This window comes from Aspergillus tanneri (genome assembly GCF_003426965.1).
Source record: "Aspergillus tanneri strain NIH1004 chromosome Unknown AapTan_5_pilon_pilon_pilon, whole genome shotgun sequence".
Classification (NCBI taxonomy): domain Eukaryota; kingdom Fungi; phylum Ascomycota; class Eurotiomycetes; order Eurotiales; family Aspergillaceae; genus Aspergillus; species Aspergillus tanneri.
Genome location: NW_022984632.1, coordinates 2,146,324 through 2,159,080, shown reverse-complemented (window position 1 = coordinate 2,159,080; position 12,757 = coordinate 2,146,324). Strand labels below are relative to the sequence as shown.

Sequence of the window (12,757 nt, the reverse complement as noted above, 5' to 3'; positions counted from 1 at the left end):
AGTATGCTAATAATAGCAGTTCTTTCTACTTGTGGCACAGCATGAGGGTAAGGTTCAAATAGCCATTGAACTAATGTATGCCATCACTGTCCTTCCCGATAACTCCTAGACAAGAAGTTATTTTGAGGTATTTCTATCCTAATTAGGATAGACTTGACCATGTCAGTAGGATATTATCTTAAATTAGTATATTCACTTTTAATGGATATATTTAGTTTTCTGTTACATTTAAAAGTACCAAGCTCTTTGTATACTCTTTCACATAGGCTTCAGTTCATAGGCTGTATTTTAGGCTTTGTTTGGCCCTATTCTAATTCTGAAAACAGAGGACAATAGATCCATGATATCATCCTGCGTGTACTCGTGCATCTCTCTTAAAGGTGCGTCAAATTCCTTCAACTAGCAAGTAGTTTAAGTAGCGGATTCCAGCCAGAATAACTTGCATATGGTAACACGAAGTTGCTTATTTGGAGATGCAAGAAGTCAGGACTAGAATCTTGGCAGAGAATAATTAAGATTAATAAAAGAAAAAAGAATCAGTATCTATTATTATCCAGTTTACGAAGTTGTAGTTTAGCACCGCCACATCGAGTATACCTAAGCAACTGTGCGAACCAAAACAATACTCTGTATGCGGCAATCCACTGCACAGCCACATGGAGTATTCCAGAACCTCATTCGTGAAGCCCGACCCACCATAGTCTGTCAACATCGCGAGACTCTGCGCTGCCCAGCAATTAATTATTAAACAATATGGGCTCTGCGTCCCACCGGCCCACATGATACTCCAATGGCGTCTGCCTATAGCGTCATCGTGCATTAGTCCACCACTGGTCCTGAACCTAGGGCAGCAATGCACAACGACCTAGCAACGGTTAGGTAATGACTGGGATAAATAGCCAAATACCCCTCATATCCCAGTTCTCAATCTACTAGTCTAATATATCTATTATCTACAGTCTACTATATTATCTACTATATCTCAAGATGGCCTTCCACCAGTCCTGCAAAGATATCCATATCCGCCAGGAAGACGGCTACACGATGCTTCTGGCTGAAGTCCGCGACAACTACGGGAACTACAGCCGACATAAGATCCGTCTGGACGATCACATTGGCAATACTGATGGTATTCCATCCTTTCTTTGCTTTGAAGAAATACAACTAATATATATAGGATGGTTCATCTGGGGCGGCCAAAATTTCACCCGCAGTGCTAAAAACATCAACCTTGAGCATACCGAATGGGGTCCCAAGCTGGTGGCAGAAATGCGCTCGCTGGACGGCGGGTCTCGTGGTCTGCAGGGGTTGATGTTGGCTGATAAGATTGCTGTTGTTGATGGGCGGTTTAAGTTTTTGGTATATCTTTCTATATATTCTATTTTTTCTGATTACGGCAGATTGGCTGATTGACGTAGGGTCCTTGATTTTCTCCTGATACCAGATGCAGGTTATTCAAAATTAGTATTATTTAGTTGATTATGAGAATGGAGTATCCGTATTCTTTACATTCTTAATTCGTCATTGTATTTTGTCGACGACAGACACTAGTGCTCTATGGAATATTCTGTGTTATAGTCTATAGTTTATAGCCAATAGCCTAAGCCTCTAAGACTGCTAATAGATACTATGGAGTACTATTTAATAAGTATTGGTTGATAATCACTTGAAATACTCGGATCAACAAAGACTGTATAGACTACAGCCACACCAAAATATGCCACAAAAATGCCAGGGACATCCCTTGCATCCACGAATATAAATACAACAGTTCTGCATCAATCTTAGTCCAAACCATAATATACAGAGAATGCAAAATGTATCTCCGCTCCATCCTCATCCTCGGAATCTCTGTCTTGGCTATGGCGCAGTCTGGTTCCGATTCTTGTATGTCCTGTCACTAAACTCCCAACACTAATATAATATTAATGTTAATATATCATAACAATGATAGATGGCTCCCCCTGCGGCAGCTACAAAACTTGTATCGCCGACTGTCCTAATAATGACTTCTTTCCCATGGTGGAGGACTGCGATCTCGATCACGATGGGAAGCCGTATTGTTTTGCGAACTTTTATTGCGCTTAGTATGGATAAATGGAATGGATATGTGCTAGGACGTGACAGTCAGTATTGGTTGGAATGGTTCACATATACTAATATACTATTATGGGGGTCAAGAAATGAATTCTGATGATGTGGATGGTTCTGGTATTCCTACCATGGATATAATACTATGGACAGGTATACCAAGTCCATGGTTATCATGGCAAGAATTAGTATAAACTACAACTCCTCATGCACTTCAGGCCACCCATTCCTCTCGGAATATGCATCCCCAGGAGTAGTCCCATGCAACATCTCATAATGAATCCTCTCACATCCAGTCCTACGCCCCCTTAATAAACATGCAACTTGTTCCCCCGCCTCACGTCCCTCGAACCACGCGCCGTGCAAAAACCCAAAATACGGCGCACTGGTCGCCTCCCCCGCAAACCACAGGCGATGCACATTCGCGCGTAGATTCTGATGCATCTCCAACGTCGTCCCAGCCGGCCAGTTACTGTAACTCCCGTACGTCCAGGGCTCCTTTGTCCACCGGGGGTACGTGAATGCCAGAGGGTCGGGGACGCGTTTATGCGGAAACATCCGACGCAGGACGGACAGGATCTCGGATTTCGTCTGCAAGGTGGATTGTCGTTCTACGCGATACGCCTGGTCCTGCACTACGGTCGCGAAGAGGATGTTGGATCCCGGGAGGAAGCCCTCCGTGCTGAGGGATTGGAATACAGGATAGTAGCCCCGTGTGGTTGGGTCTGCGTATAGCATGAACTGCGTGTCTGGTGGCCAGAAGGTTTCGTTGAATTGGAGGAAAAGTTTCGTGTATGTCCCCATGTTGAATTTATGGATCGATGTCTGTTTCCAGGGGGGGAGTGAAGGGTGGAATTGCACCGCCTGGTTCTGGAGCACGCCGAGGGAGAATGTGCAGATGGCGTAGGCAGCTTCCACGCAGGTGTGGTCTGCGTTGGTGATGCGTACTCCCCGTGGGGAGTATTCGATATCTGTGACGCGGGTGCTGAGACGTAGGCGGGGATCGTTGTCTCTGAGCAAACTGGAAGCTTCGCCCTCAATGATACTGCTGTATCCTCGTGGATCAACCACTAGATGGTTCGACTCGCCGAATTGGTTGAATGTGAGGTTTTCCCCTGCCATTCCGAATGCAAATGAGCTGGTTTCCGGGCTGGATGCATCTTCCCAGTCTATCCAACAATTAATTCTACTATATGGAAGAGTACGGGATAGAATACATACCCCAATTCCACCATTCCACCGCCTGCGCCTTCATGTCGTCCATTCGCGGTCGCCATCCCGCCATCGCCAGTCCGGTGCGCGCCGTCTGATCCTGTACGTTGTCCGTGAGAATGCGTCCCGCGTCCTGCGAGGCGATCTTCTTCGCTCGAGTGTATGCTTCCAGTATGCCATGGTAGTCGGTGGCTCCGGATTCGTCGTACGTGACGATCGAGTCGTAGTCGGAGAGGGTATTTTGGAGATGATATTTTTGGGCCTGTCCCCGTAGGTACTATACCATCCACTATGGATCGATTGACTTACCAAACTCCAGATAGGATTCTCTACTCCTATTAGCCTAGTCAACAACACTCTGATCCCTACCTGTGGTGTTTGATCCGACACCTTGCACCTGTATCTGTCAGTGCTATACATACATACATACATGCATATGGGAGATACCCAGTTCGCCCCAAACTCAACCACATACGGGTTCCCGTTCTTGTCGGCACCGAAATCTGTATGCCAGACCCGCCCACCGAGGGTATTTCTGTATTCTAGGATCATAAAATCGGTAATGGAAGCATTGTTTAGCGCTTGCTAGACTTTGTAAGTTTCTTAGACTATGTCTCGAAATTTACGGACGTACGGCCGCTGCGATCCCTGCCATTCCTCCTCCCCTGGACACGTTAGATGGCTCTCAACTGATGAGGACGCTTACAAGATGGCCACCGTTGTCTGGGTGCATGTCGGATCTGGAGGATTCTGCGCGACGTATCCCCATGTTTGGTGGGCACTAATTAATAGAGCTATTCCGATGTGCATTTCTATAAATTATATGACAGGATATGACAGGATGGGAGATAAGATAGAAGGATAGATTGGTTAGGATTAGTAGGAATCTGGCGACCGCCGACGGTAGACCATTAAATAATAATAATAATAATAATAATAATACAGATATAGGCATGTTACGGCGGATAAACTGAGGCCGAAAGTGAGGCGCTTGTGATCGGTGAGTCTGTGCAGGAGTATCAGCAGATTCACGAGATGGGCAAGTCCAGGCGGATAAAATAATTAATTAATATATTAATTAATGAATTACTCGGCAGGGATAGCCTCTCTCACTAGTAGATTGTACTAAATACTGGACTAGTCAGTAGCCTCGTCTAACAAGGGATGGTGCAGCGATCATCGCTAGGTACCCCGCAGCTGGATTCATATAATAAGACATATAATATCCTCGATAATGCCACGGTGTTACATTACTTCATACATAACTTAATACCCATTGAAGATAGATATGGATAAAAAAAACGATGACGACGTCCAGCTGGCTCGTATGGGCCACAAGCCCGAATTGCAACGGAACTTTTCCACCCTGTATGCATCCCACTCCATACGGCGTATACGACTGTCCAACTGATGAATCACTGCCAATGATAGGTCGATGCTGGGCTTGGCCTTTGCCGTATTGAATGTATATATGTCACTCGATGTCGCGATAACCATCAGCTAACGAGTCGACAGTCGTGGACTGCATTGTCGGCTAGTCTTTCCATCAGCTTGACCTCGGGAGGAAGTACCAGTGTTATTTGGGGTGAGCTCCCTTTCTGGCCATAGTTATTACTTGTATAGCTCAGAGTCAGGTCTGGTCACCGCGGGAACATGTAACTTGTGCATCGCTGCGTCGTTGGCGGAATTCCTCTCGGCGTATCCGACGTGAGTTCCCTTTACCGACCATATTATCCCTATCTCATGTGGATATAGGGCAGGGGGTCAGTATCATTGGGTGGCGGGTAAGTCCCTTGCATGTGTTTATGGCCTCTCTAACCAGTTACAGTTGGTAAGGATTATCCCTTGATATACGTATACCGACCTGACAAGATACAGTCTCCTGGCCACAATGGATCCCCATTCTCTCCTGGATCACCGGCTGGATCAATGTCGCCGGATGGGTACGTTGCCTGACCTTGAGGTTGAGTCAAAACTAACCGTCCAGATTGCCCTGGTGGCAACCAATGCCCTTCTCTCTAGTCAGTTGATTGCCGGCATCGTCTCGGCGGTTTATCCGGTATGCCGGTGCCTGTGATGTGTGATGTGACGAGAATGATTGCTGACTTCACTGTAGGACTTTGTGTGGCAGCGATGGCAGCAATTCCTGATCTACGTCGCATATACCGCCCTGGCATTTGTCGTGAATGCGTTTATGAACTCCGTTTTGCCGATTATTTACCGGGGGGCTTGTAGGTATACTTCATACTGCATGGTGGACAGGACTGACTGACTAGTAGTTGCCTGGTCCATCGGTGGTTTTGTGTTGGTGTCCATCACAGTGTTGGCATGTGCTTCGCCGGATTATCACTCCGCATAGTAAGTAGTCTGGGGATCCTGGTGATGTCGCTGACAGGGTAGTTTTGTGTTTTGTGACTTTGTCAATCAGACGGGATGTAAGTTTACCTTTTCTATATCTACCTAGGATGCTGACGGGTTAGGGCCGGATGGAGTCGCTTGGTTGTTGGGGGTATGTCCTCTATCCAAGATGAAGATATGTCTAACGATGATAGCTCCTGCAAGGAGGACTAGGAGTCACTGCTTTTGTATGTCACTCTATCTATGTTTCTATGTATATACTGACGAGACAGGATGCGGTCGCTCATATGATTGAAGGTATACCATTTATGCATCCTCGATATAAAGCTAAATTCCTATAGAGGTCCCTCAACCCTCTATCCGAGGCCCCAAAATCATGGTCACCTGCGTCGGAATCGGCACCTTCACTGGCGCTGTTTTTTTGATCGTTCTCCTCTTCGTCGCGGGCGATATCAACGAGGTTATCAATTCCAGTGCCGGTCCTCTTCTGCAGATTTTCCTACACGCGACTAAGAATACGGCCGGTGCGATCTGTCTACTCATGTATGACTATTCTGTGGAGTGTGAAGTGTCTGGATCGCTAATTTATAGGCTCCCTCTTGTATGTCTCGCTTTTGCTACCCTCAGCGTCATGACGACCAGTAGTCGAATGATTTTTGCATTTGCTCGGTATGTATGATTGATTGATTCATTGAATTATAATATCGTATACTGGTAATAACACTATATAGGGATGGCGGCCTCCCCGCCTCGCGACTCTTCTCTCGCGTACATCCAAAACTTGGACTCCCCGTGAATGCACTACTCCTGACAGCGACTGTGGTGATAATTTTCGGGTTTATATATCTGGGCTCGACGAGGTAGTCACTTTAGTCACTCTCCCCCCGATACTAAGATTCACTAATGGTACGGTGTAGTGCATTCAATGCAATCATTTCCGCCTCCGTCGTGGCGCTGGATCTCTCCTACGCCATGCCCATCGCGGTGAATTGTCTTCGCGGACGCAATATCCTTCCCGACCGGAGTTGGAAGCTACCGGGGATTTTTGGGTGGGTTGTAGATATGGTATGTATAATTAATGATGGATGGATTGATGGAGTGAATGGCTAATAAGCAGATCTCCCTGGCGTATATCGCACTCACGACGGTGTTGTTTCTCTTCCCGCCTGGTCGGCCGGTTACGGGCAGTAGTATGAGTAAGTTATATTTCCATGGTCTCGAGGACGTGCTGATAAGTAGATTACTGCATTGTGGCGTTTGCGATTATCGTCGTCGTATCGGTGGTGCAGTGGATTGTAGATGGGAGGAGAAATTTCAAAGGGCCCCGAGTAGATATTTAATCTCGGTTATTGAGTCTGTCTTCTACCTGGATAAATGAAAAAGGATAGACAAATTATTGATAGGAATCGCTGAAATACAACAAACAGAAATATCAACTACCATCAAGGCAGTACCATCAAGAAGTGCCATCAAGGCAAGATCAAGACAGATAAAGAATACCCCCGATAGCAAAACCATCCTATCCAAACTCCAAACCTTAAAACCGGAATCCTCATCAGACTGACTCACTGGACCTCGTAAACTTCCAGTGCCCGTTCCATGTCATGCACCGTGTCTTTGTCGCCATATGCGTCCATAAGCTGCTGATTGCGACGCTGTCGTTTGGCTTCGTCTTGTTGCGTTTCATAGCGCTGTGTGTTGTTGTAGTTGGATATGCCGAAGCCTATGGATATTAGATATTTATATTGTGGGAGATAGAATGGATGGAGAGGAGTACCGAGGGCGATGACGGCGACGGCGGGGAGATACCTATTTATTGATTATTAATTAATATTATAGTATATGTTGGGGGAATATATAGGTACCATTTGGATGGTTTGCCAGGGACAAACGATGGACGTTTGAGCGATGGACGCGGGGTTGGAGTGGCGGAGAGGTTCATTTTTTTTTTTTATATTGATCAGATTAACCTCTTATAGTTATTAGATTGATTGATTGATTTGGTGATATTCTCAAGATGGATATATATATCCAGAGGAGAAGACAACATGATGGGTGGCGTGATATCGTCACATCGTATGATGATCAACTCGAGGTCGAGTTTAGGTTTGGTGGATTAATTTGCCTCCCGCCTACCCCGCATGACGTTAATAAATTAATACTGTCCTGACGGAGTTAATTTCTCCGTAGTGACTGTTTGTTGTCTTAATTGTGATGAAGATGAATGCCAAACATCTGGCAATATAAACAGTCTTTTCTTCTTCTCTTCTTCGCTTCTTAGTTCATCTCTGTATATAGTTGGTCGGTCTATAGTACTGCATCATTATGTTCATATAGATGGTTTGTTCTTTTATTATATATAGTCTGCCCGCCACTTCTTAGCTCCTGCTTGATGTATGAGCATACATATTCAAACTACCCATTTGGACACTAGCAACTTGTTTATATGTATATCATGAATATATATTAGCCCATAAAATCAATGTTAGATGAGGTCAGGAATAAATCCGGGGGCATGACCATACTGTTGAATTCTCTTATAGAACAAGAGAAGGGCATTTCAGGTATACCCCCATCATACACTCTTACAGCTCAGAATCTCACTAGTGCTCTAGGTGGCATATATTTAACCCTCTTCGAGCATTCAACTTTGAATAGATGCATAGTGCGGCGGTTGCTCTCCTGGAGCAGCGTGCGGGAGGCATGTCGTGACCGTATAATCAGCTTGGAGGATTCAGCTTTGGTGCCTCTATATTGTACCGGACATACTAGATGCATCAAACGCAGACATGAGCCTGTGACAGCTTTATCAGTACCAGTGAACTTTCTGACTCTGGACACTATGCCTGGACTATGTTAGTAACATAGTAAAAGGACTTTATCCTGTCTCATAAGATTATCCAGTGGAGGAATTGCAACTGATGTCTGCATTCCTATTTACGCTCTGCTTCCCTATAGGAACTTGACGTGGCGGTCTCATATATCTTTCTACTCTACCATCTACTCTAGTATAAACATGTATGAACTTCTCTTCCATTGGGAAAACGATACTATGAGACCATGGTGTGTAATATACATCGATCGCTTGTACGTTTGTACGTTTGTCATACAGAATGTGATCGTCATGATGTGCGAATTTACAGCAATTGTCTAGCACCTTTCGTGGTTTTAAGTTGTGGCCTTTAATTCATTCAAGTCAGATCATATTGAATCCCCATATAACGATCAATGGCATTGGCTTGTTAATCCACGCCGATGTGTAAAAGAAGCTCCGTCAGATGTCGTTCGTGCTCAAGCCTCTAGAGACACTCTTCAAGATTACCAAGGATGCACCCTAATCCTTCGGGGTACTGGCTGGTTGAACCCAGAGACGGCTAGCCTTTATCATGCCCCAAATTCCAAAACGGTTGGATGGCATCTGTAACCGAGCAGTCAGCCAAGTCAACCTTTACTGCTTGAATAGTAACATAGTTTCTTCGAATGAGGTTAGTTATGCATTTATCCTCTATTACTGCAATATACTCATTGTTGTAGTGGGAGAATATAGGAGACTGACACGTGATCTTTTCTCGTTGTACTAAAGCATCTTCGAAGACAGAGGACATAGGAATCAACCATCTTCTTTCCGTCAAATCTACGAAGTCGTCTTTTCAGTTGATTTTCGGCCAATTCCACCACCTTTGCGAACTGCAATCTCTTCCCCTTTATGAAGTCATTCCTGTCGGTATCATCTATATTTATATGTCCTATCTTCCTGATTCGGAAATGTGTTAGCCTTGAAGCTTCGACGTATGGCCGGGGTCGACATACCGTTTTACAAGACTGACCTTATATCAAGGACGAAAATTATCCAGTACATACGACCACAGGGTGTGGAAAACAGGGCTTCCCGTCCGCTCAGCCGTACTTAAGCCACACGCCGGCCGGTTAGTAGTTGGGTGGGTGACCACCAGCGAATCCCGGCTGTTGTATGTTTTTTTTTTCATCTTTTTTATTTTTCTACTTGATTGCTTTGAGTGCTTGTTACCATATCTTCAGGTCTTTCTTTACCTGAAGCCCAGTTCGCGCTCTAATCCTCACTTCTTACGTATAGAGGAATCACAGTCATGATAATGTTGATACTCTCAAACAGTTGATAGGGACATACTGTGGACGCATAGCTAAGGTGATTTGGGATCCATTCAACACTATCTGATAATTCTATTGGATCTGCATCAAGATCGTGGCGCAGTCTTAAACCAATGACTGATATTTTGTGGTTGATAATATTAGAATATTGAGACACGGAGAATCTCTTAAAAACATGTCTGGCCATTAATTTAGTACTTTATTATACATAGCCTCGGTCTAGTTCTGTTTAACCAGTGCTAAGATACAGAATCTTCTATCTTAACAAATTACCATCCGCACAGGTGAGAATCTGAAACGTGATCAGCGGACCTCTAGGGCGAGTGCCGGTGACATGGGTAATAACTTTATAACTTATATCGCCAGGGATGCTATATACACGCCCGCGGTGATGAGGACTCACCCTGAAGTGGTAATGACCATTTTAGCGCAATAAAAGAACCCATAAGCCCCCAGGGTAGACTGGGCTGCTAATAAATAAGCTTTGCGCTCTGTGTTTTAGAATAAATAATATAGTCTCTTTTTTCATTACATCTGTAGCGCTTTTTATCGATACCGAACATGTGATATCAAATAACCATGTTTACAGACAAGCGGCTCCAAAAATTGGAGGAGGAACACAGGTGGCTTGCGACATTACGTGGATTTACCCTAGAATATCAACATAAACAAGAAAGTAATGAGAACAAAATAAACCACTTTAATATAGCGCCCGCTACCATTGAACAATATAGCCAAGCTGTTAGAAACTAGGCAGAGTAACGAGTTCTTAATTTCCTAATTAATTATATAGATAATAGCTAACCATCTTCAAGTTGGCCACTGTCTCGCGGTGAACCCAAAGAAGCAAATTTTGGCAAGTGTTATGGCCTACGAAACAGATACGGAAATGAACCTAACCAACTCGGTGCATGCAACGAGAATACTAAGCATGGAGAGCAAATGAAGAGGATTAAGGTGACAGTCAGAAGTCTGCCGCGTGTCGCATCAGTTCCACATCACGATTGAGCTGCAGAGGATGGTAAGGTTCAAGAAAGGTCCGGGGTTTGCATGCTTCAAAATTAACATTTATTTTTTAGGAGGCGGCTGTAAAATTCGACAAATAGATTTTCGACGTAGTTTCGGAAGGTGTGAAAACTTGAGTATAAAATCTGAAAACTCGTGAATTCGCTGGGGAGGGCTTCTAAGCCACCTATGTTTATTGTCCGTTTCCTCAAACTCACGAATTGACCCCTTTTAAAGATGACAAGTGTCTTGTAAGCACCTACCGTAGATAACCGTTGGGTTCTGTGTTTGTTGTCAGTGATTAATTTTCTCTACACATGCTATTCCAGGCCGAGTTTCTGGTTTCTTACTTAGAAGATTTGCAATTGTTCGGATCAGCGAGCTGGGATCATTTTGCCTCACCACACAGCACCACAGCCGGAGATGTACAACATCGTACATGCCCTGCAGCTCTTGCTTCAAGTGAACAGTTACGGTAAGCGACTTTTCTAGTGGAAACAGTGTATCGGATATGTAATAGCCATAAATCTCCTTAGTCGTGGGCGTGTCGCTAGCTAGCTCTATAAGCCATATTCTGTTACCTGTTAATGTCTATCTGCCATATACACATCCTAGGATCTACCCTCTCCCTGTTCCAATGTCTACAATGCGCATGTTTTCTTGGATCTGTATGTATTCGAGGGTTCAAAGTACAACCAATCTGTAACCTCCATATCAAATGTTGGCAGTTAAGCCTGAATTTTGCGTTATTCTTCGCTCTTTAACTTAGGGGGACTCTTATTCAATACCTTACGGGTCAGATATAGACCTCTCAATGACATAGTCATCTTAATCCATTTTGACCATCATGGTACCAGCCCAATCTACCTAGGTCTTGAGGTTCAAATAGCTCAACATCTCACAATTAGTACATTTGCTTGCATCTGGCTATCTTTTTGTAAGGGCACCGCTATGGATATTTGCTATGATAAAAGGAGAGGCCAGGTTTCATAAATAAATGGACAAGTCAGGTTGTATTAGGTCAGCTTTCTAAGAGAGTAGTTGTTACATTAAGTAGGTGGGGTCTAATAGCGATAGAGGAGGACTTAAACACCGAATCGGTCAGTAACTGTATACCTAGCAATGTAAAGGTTAATACATAACATTGCTTACCAGACAGTATGATAAGGCAGACATACATTAATAAACACGCAGATAATTAGTGGGACTCAGCCGCTCCTTCATCCAGAGGCTCCGATGTCCAGGGAGTGGCACTTCACGCGCACAAGTACGGAGTATATGGTGACGTATTCGTCGCGGATCAACACCAATGTGATGTAATTCATCGTGGATCAAAGCCTGACCTACAACCTTTGGCAAAGAGTTGTGCTGGCAAACACCCAGTTACTCGGCAGAAAATAAATGCCCTTCAGCTCAATTCATCCTATCTTTCGTAACAACAGAAAGAGTTTATTGGATTCTAAATTAATATGGAAGAGACACTTCTCACATACGACCACAGGGTGTGGAAAACAGGGCTTCCCGTCCGCTCAGCCGTACTTAAGCCACACGCCGGCAGGTTAGTAGTTGGGTGGGTGACCACCAGCGAATCCCTGCTGTTGTATGTCCGTCTTCACCTATGTTTTTGACTGGTTGGGTTTAGCGTCCGTGCTGCTCTACCTTCAGTCCTTCACCTGAAGTCCCCTGAAGTCCCCTGAAGTCCCCTGAAGCCCCCTGAATGTCGCCTGAAAGCCATCTAAACACCACCCACTCCCCGCACCAGCTGACATGTCCTGTTCGGAACGGACTTACAATTATTTAGATAAATGCTAAGGATATACTGGTGGCTCTCAATGAGTGCATTCACAGATTTAGGGACAGAAAATGGCCAGTCAAAATGATATACAGAGCAGGCAGGTGTGCAACATTTAAGGATAACAACTTTATCTGAGATTAGGTGCACGCTTTCCACTTGAAAACATAG

General features: G+C 44.6%; 4 protein-coding genes across 4 annotated transcripts; 2 read left to right on the top strand and 2 right to left on the bottom strand.

Moving 5' to 3' along the window:
* Positions 1 to 987: 987 nt before the first annotated feature.
* ATNIH1004_010128 (CVNH domain-containing protein) lies at positions 988 to 1,427 on the top strand (the record flags this gene model as incomplete). Its single annotated transcript, XM_033574704.1, has 3 exons — positions 988 to 1,129; positions 1,178 to 1,359; positions 1,419 to 1,427. The coding sequence occupies 3 exons, from the start codon at positions 988 to 990 to the stop codon at positions 1,425 to 1,427; spliced, it is 333 nt and encodes a 110-aa protein (XP_033422722.1).
* Positions 1,428 to 2,286: 859 nt separating this feature from the next.
* ATNIH1004_010127 (putative flavin containing polyamine oxidase) lies at positions 2,287 to 4,113 on the bottom strand (the record flags this gene model as incomplete). Its single annotated transcript, XM_033574703.1, has 7 exons — positions 2,287 to 3,260; positions 3,313 to 3,565; positions 3,613 to 3,638; positions 3,673 to 3,700; positions 3,751 to 3,888; positions 3,938 to 3,968; positions 4,010 to 4,113. 7 exons carry the CDS (start codon positions 4,111 to 4,113, stop codon positions 2,287 to 2,289), a joined length of 1,554 nt encoding a protein of 517 aa, XP_033422721.1.
* Positions 4,114 to 4,591: 478 nt separating this feature from the next.
* On the top strand, positions 4,592 to 7,001 carry ATNIH1004_010126 (uncharacterized protein; the record flags this gene model as incomplete). Its single annotated transcript, XM_033574702.1, has 19 exons — positions 4,592 to 4,671; positions 4,735 to 4,768; positions 4,819 to 4,888; positions 4,938 to 5,010; positions 5,059 to 5,087; positions 5,182 to 5,246; positions 5,291 to 5,362; positions 5,420 to 5,534; positions 5,583 to 5,661; positions 5,704 to 5,738; positions 5,784 to 5,812; positions 5,856 to 5,888; positions 5,934 to 5,958; positions 6,003 to 6,204; positions 6,253 to 6,330; positions 6,393 to 6,521; positions 6,579 to 6,726; positions 6,779 to 6,857; positions 6,901 to 7,001. The coding sequence occupies 19 exons, from the start codon at positions 4,592 to 4,594 to the stop codon at positions 6,999 to 7,001; spliced, it is 1,476 nt and encodes a 491-aa protein (XP_033422720.1).
* Positions 7,002 to 7,226: 225 nt separating this feature from the next.
* ATNIH1004_010125 (uncharacterized protein) lies at positions 7,227 to 7,603 on the bottom strand (the record flags this gene model as incomplete). Its single annotated transcript, XM_033574701.1, has 3 exons — positions 7,227 to 7,384; positions 7,439 to 7,470; positions 7,527 to 7,603. 3 exons carry the CDS (start codon positions 7,601 to 7,603, stop codon positions 7,227 to 7,229), a joined length of 267 nt encoding a protein of 88 aa, XP_033422719.1.
* Positions 7,604 to 12,757: the final 5,154 nt, after the last annotated feature.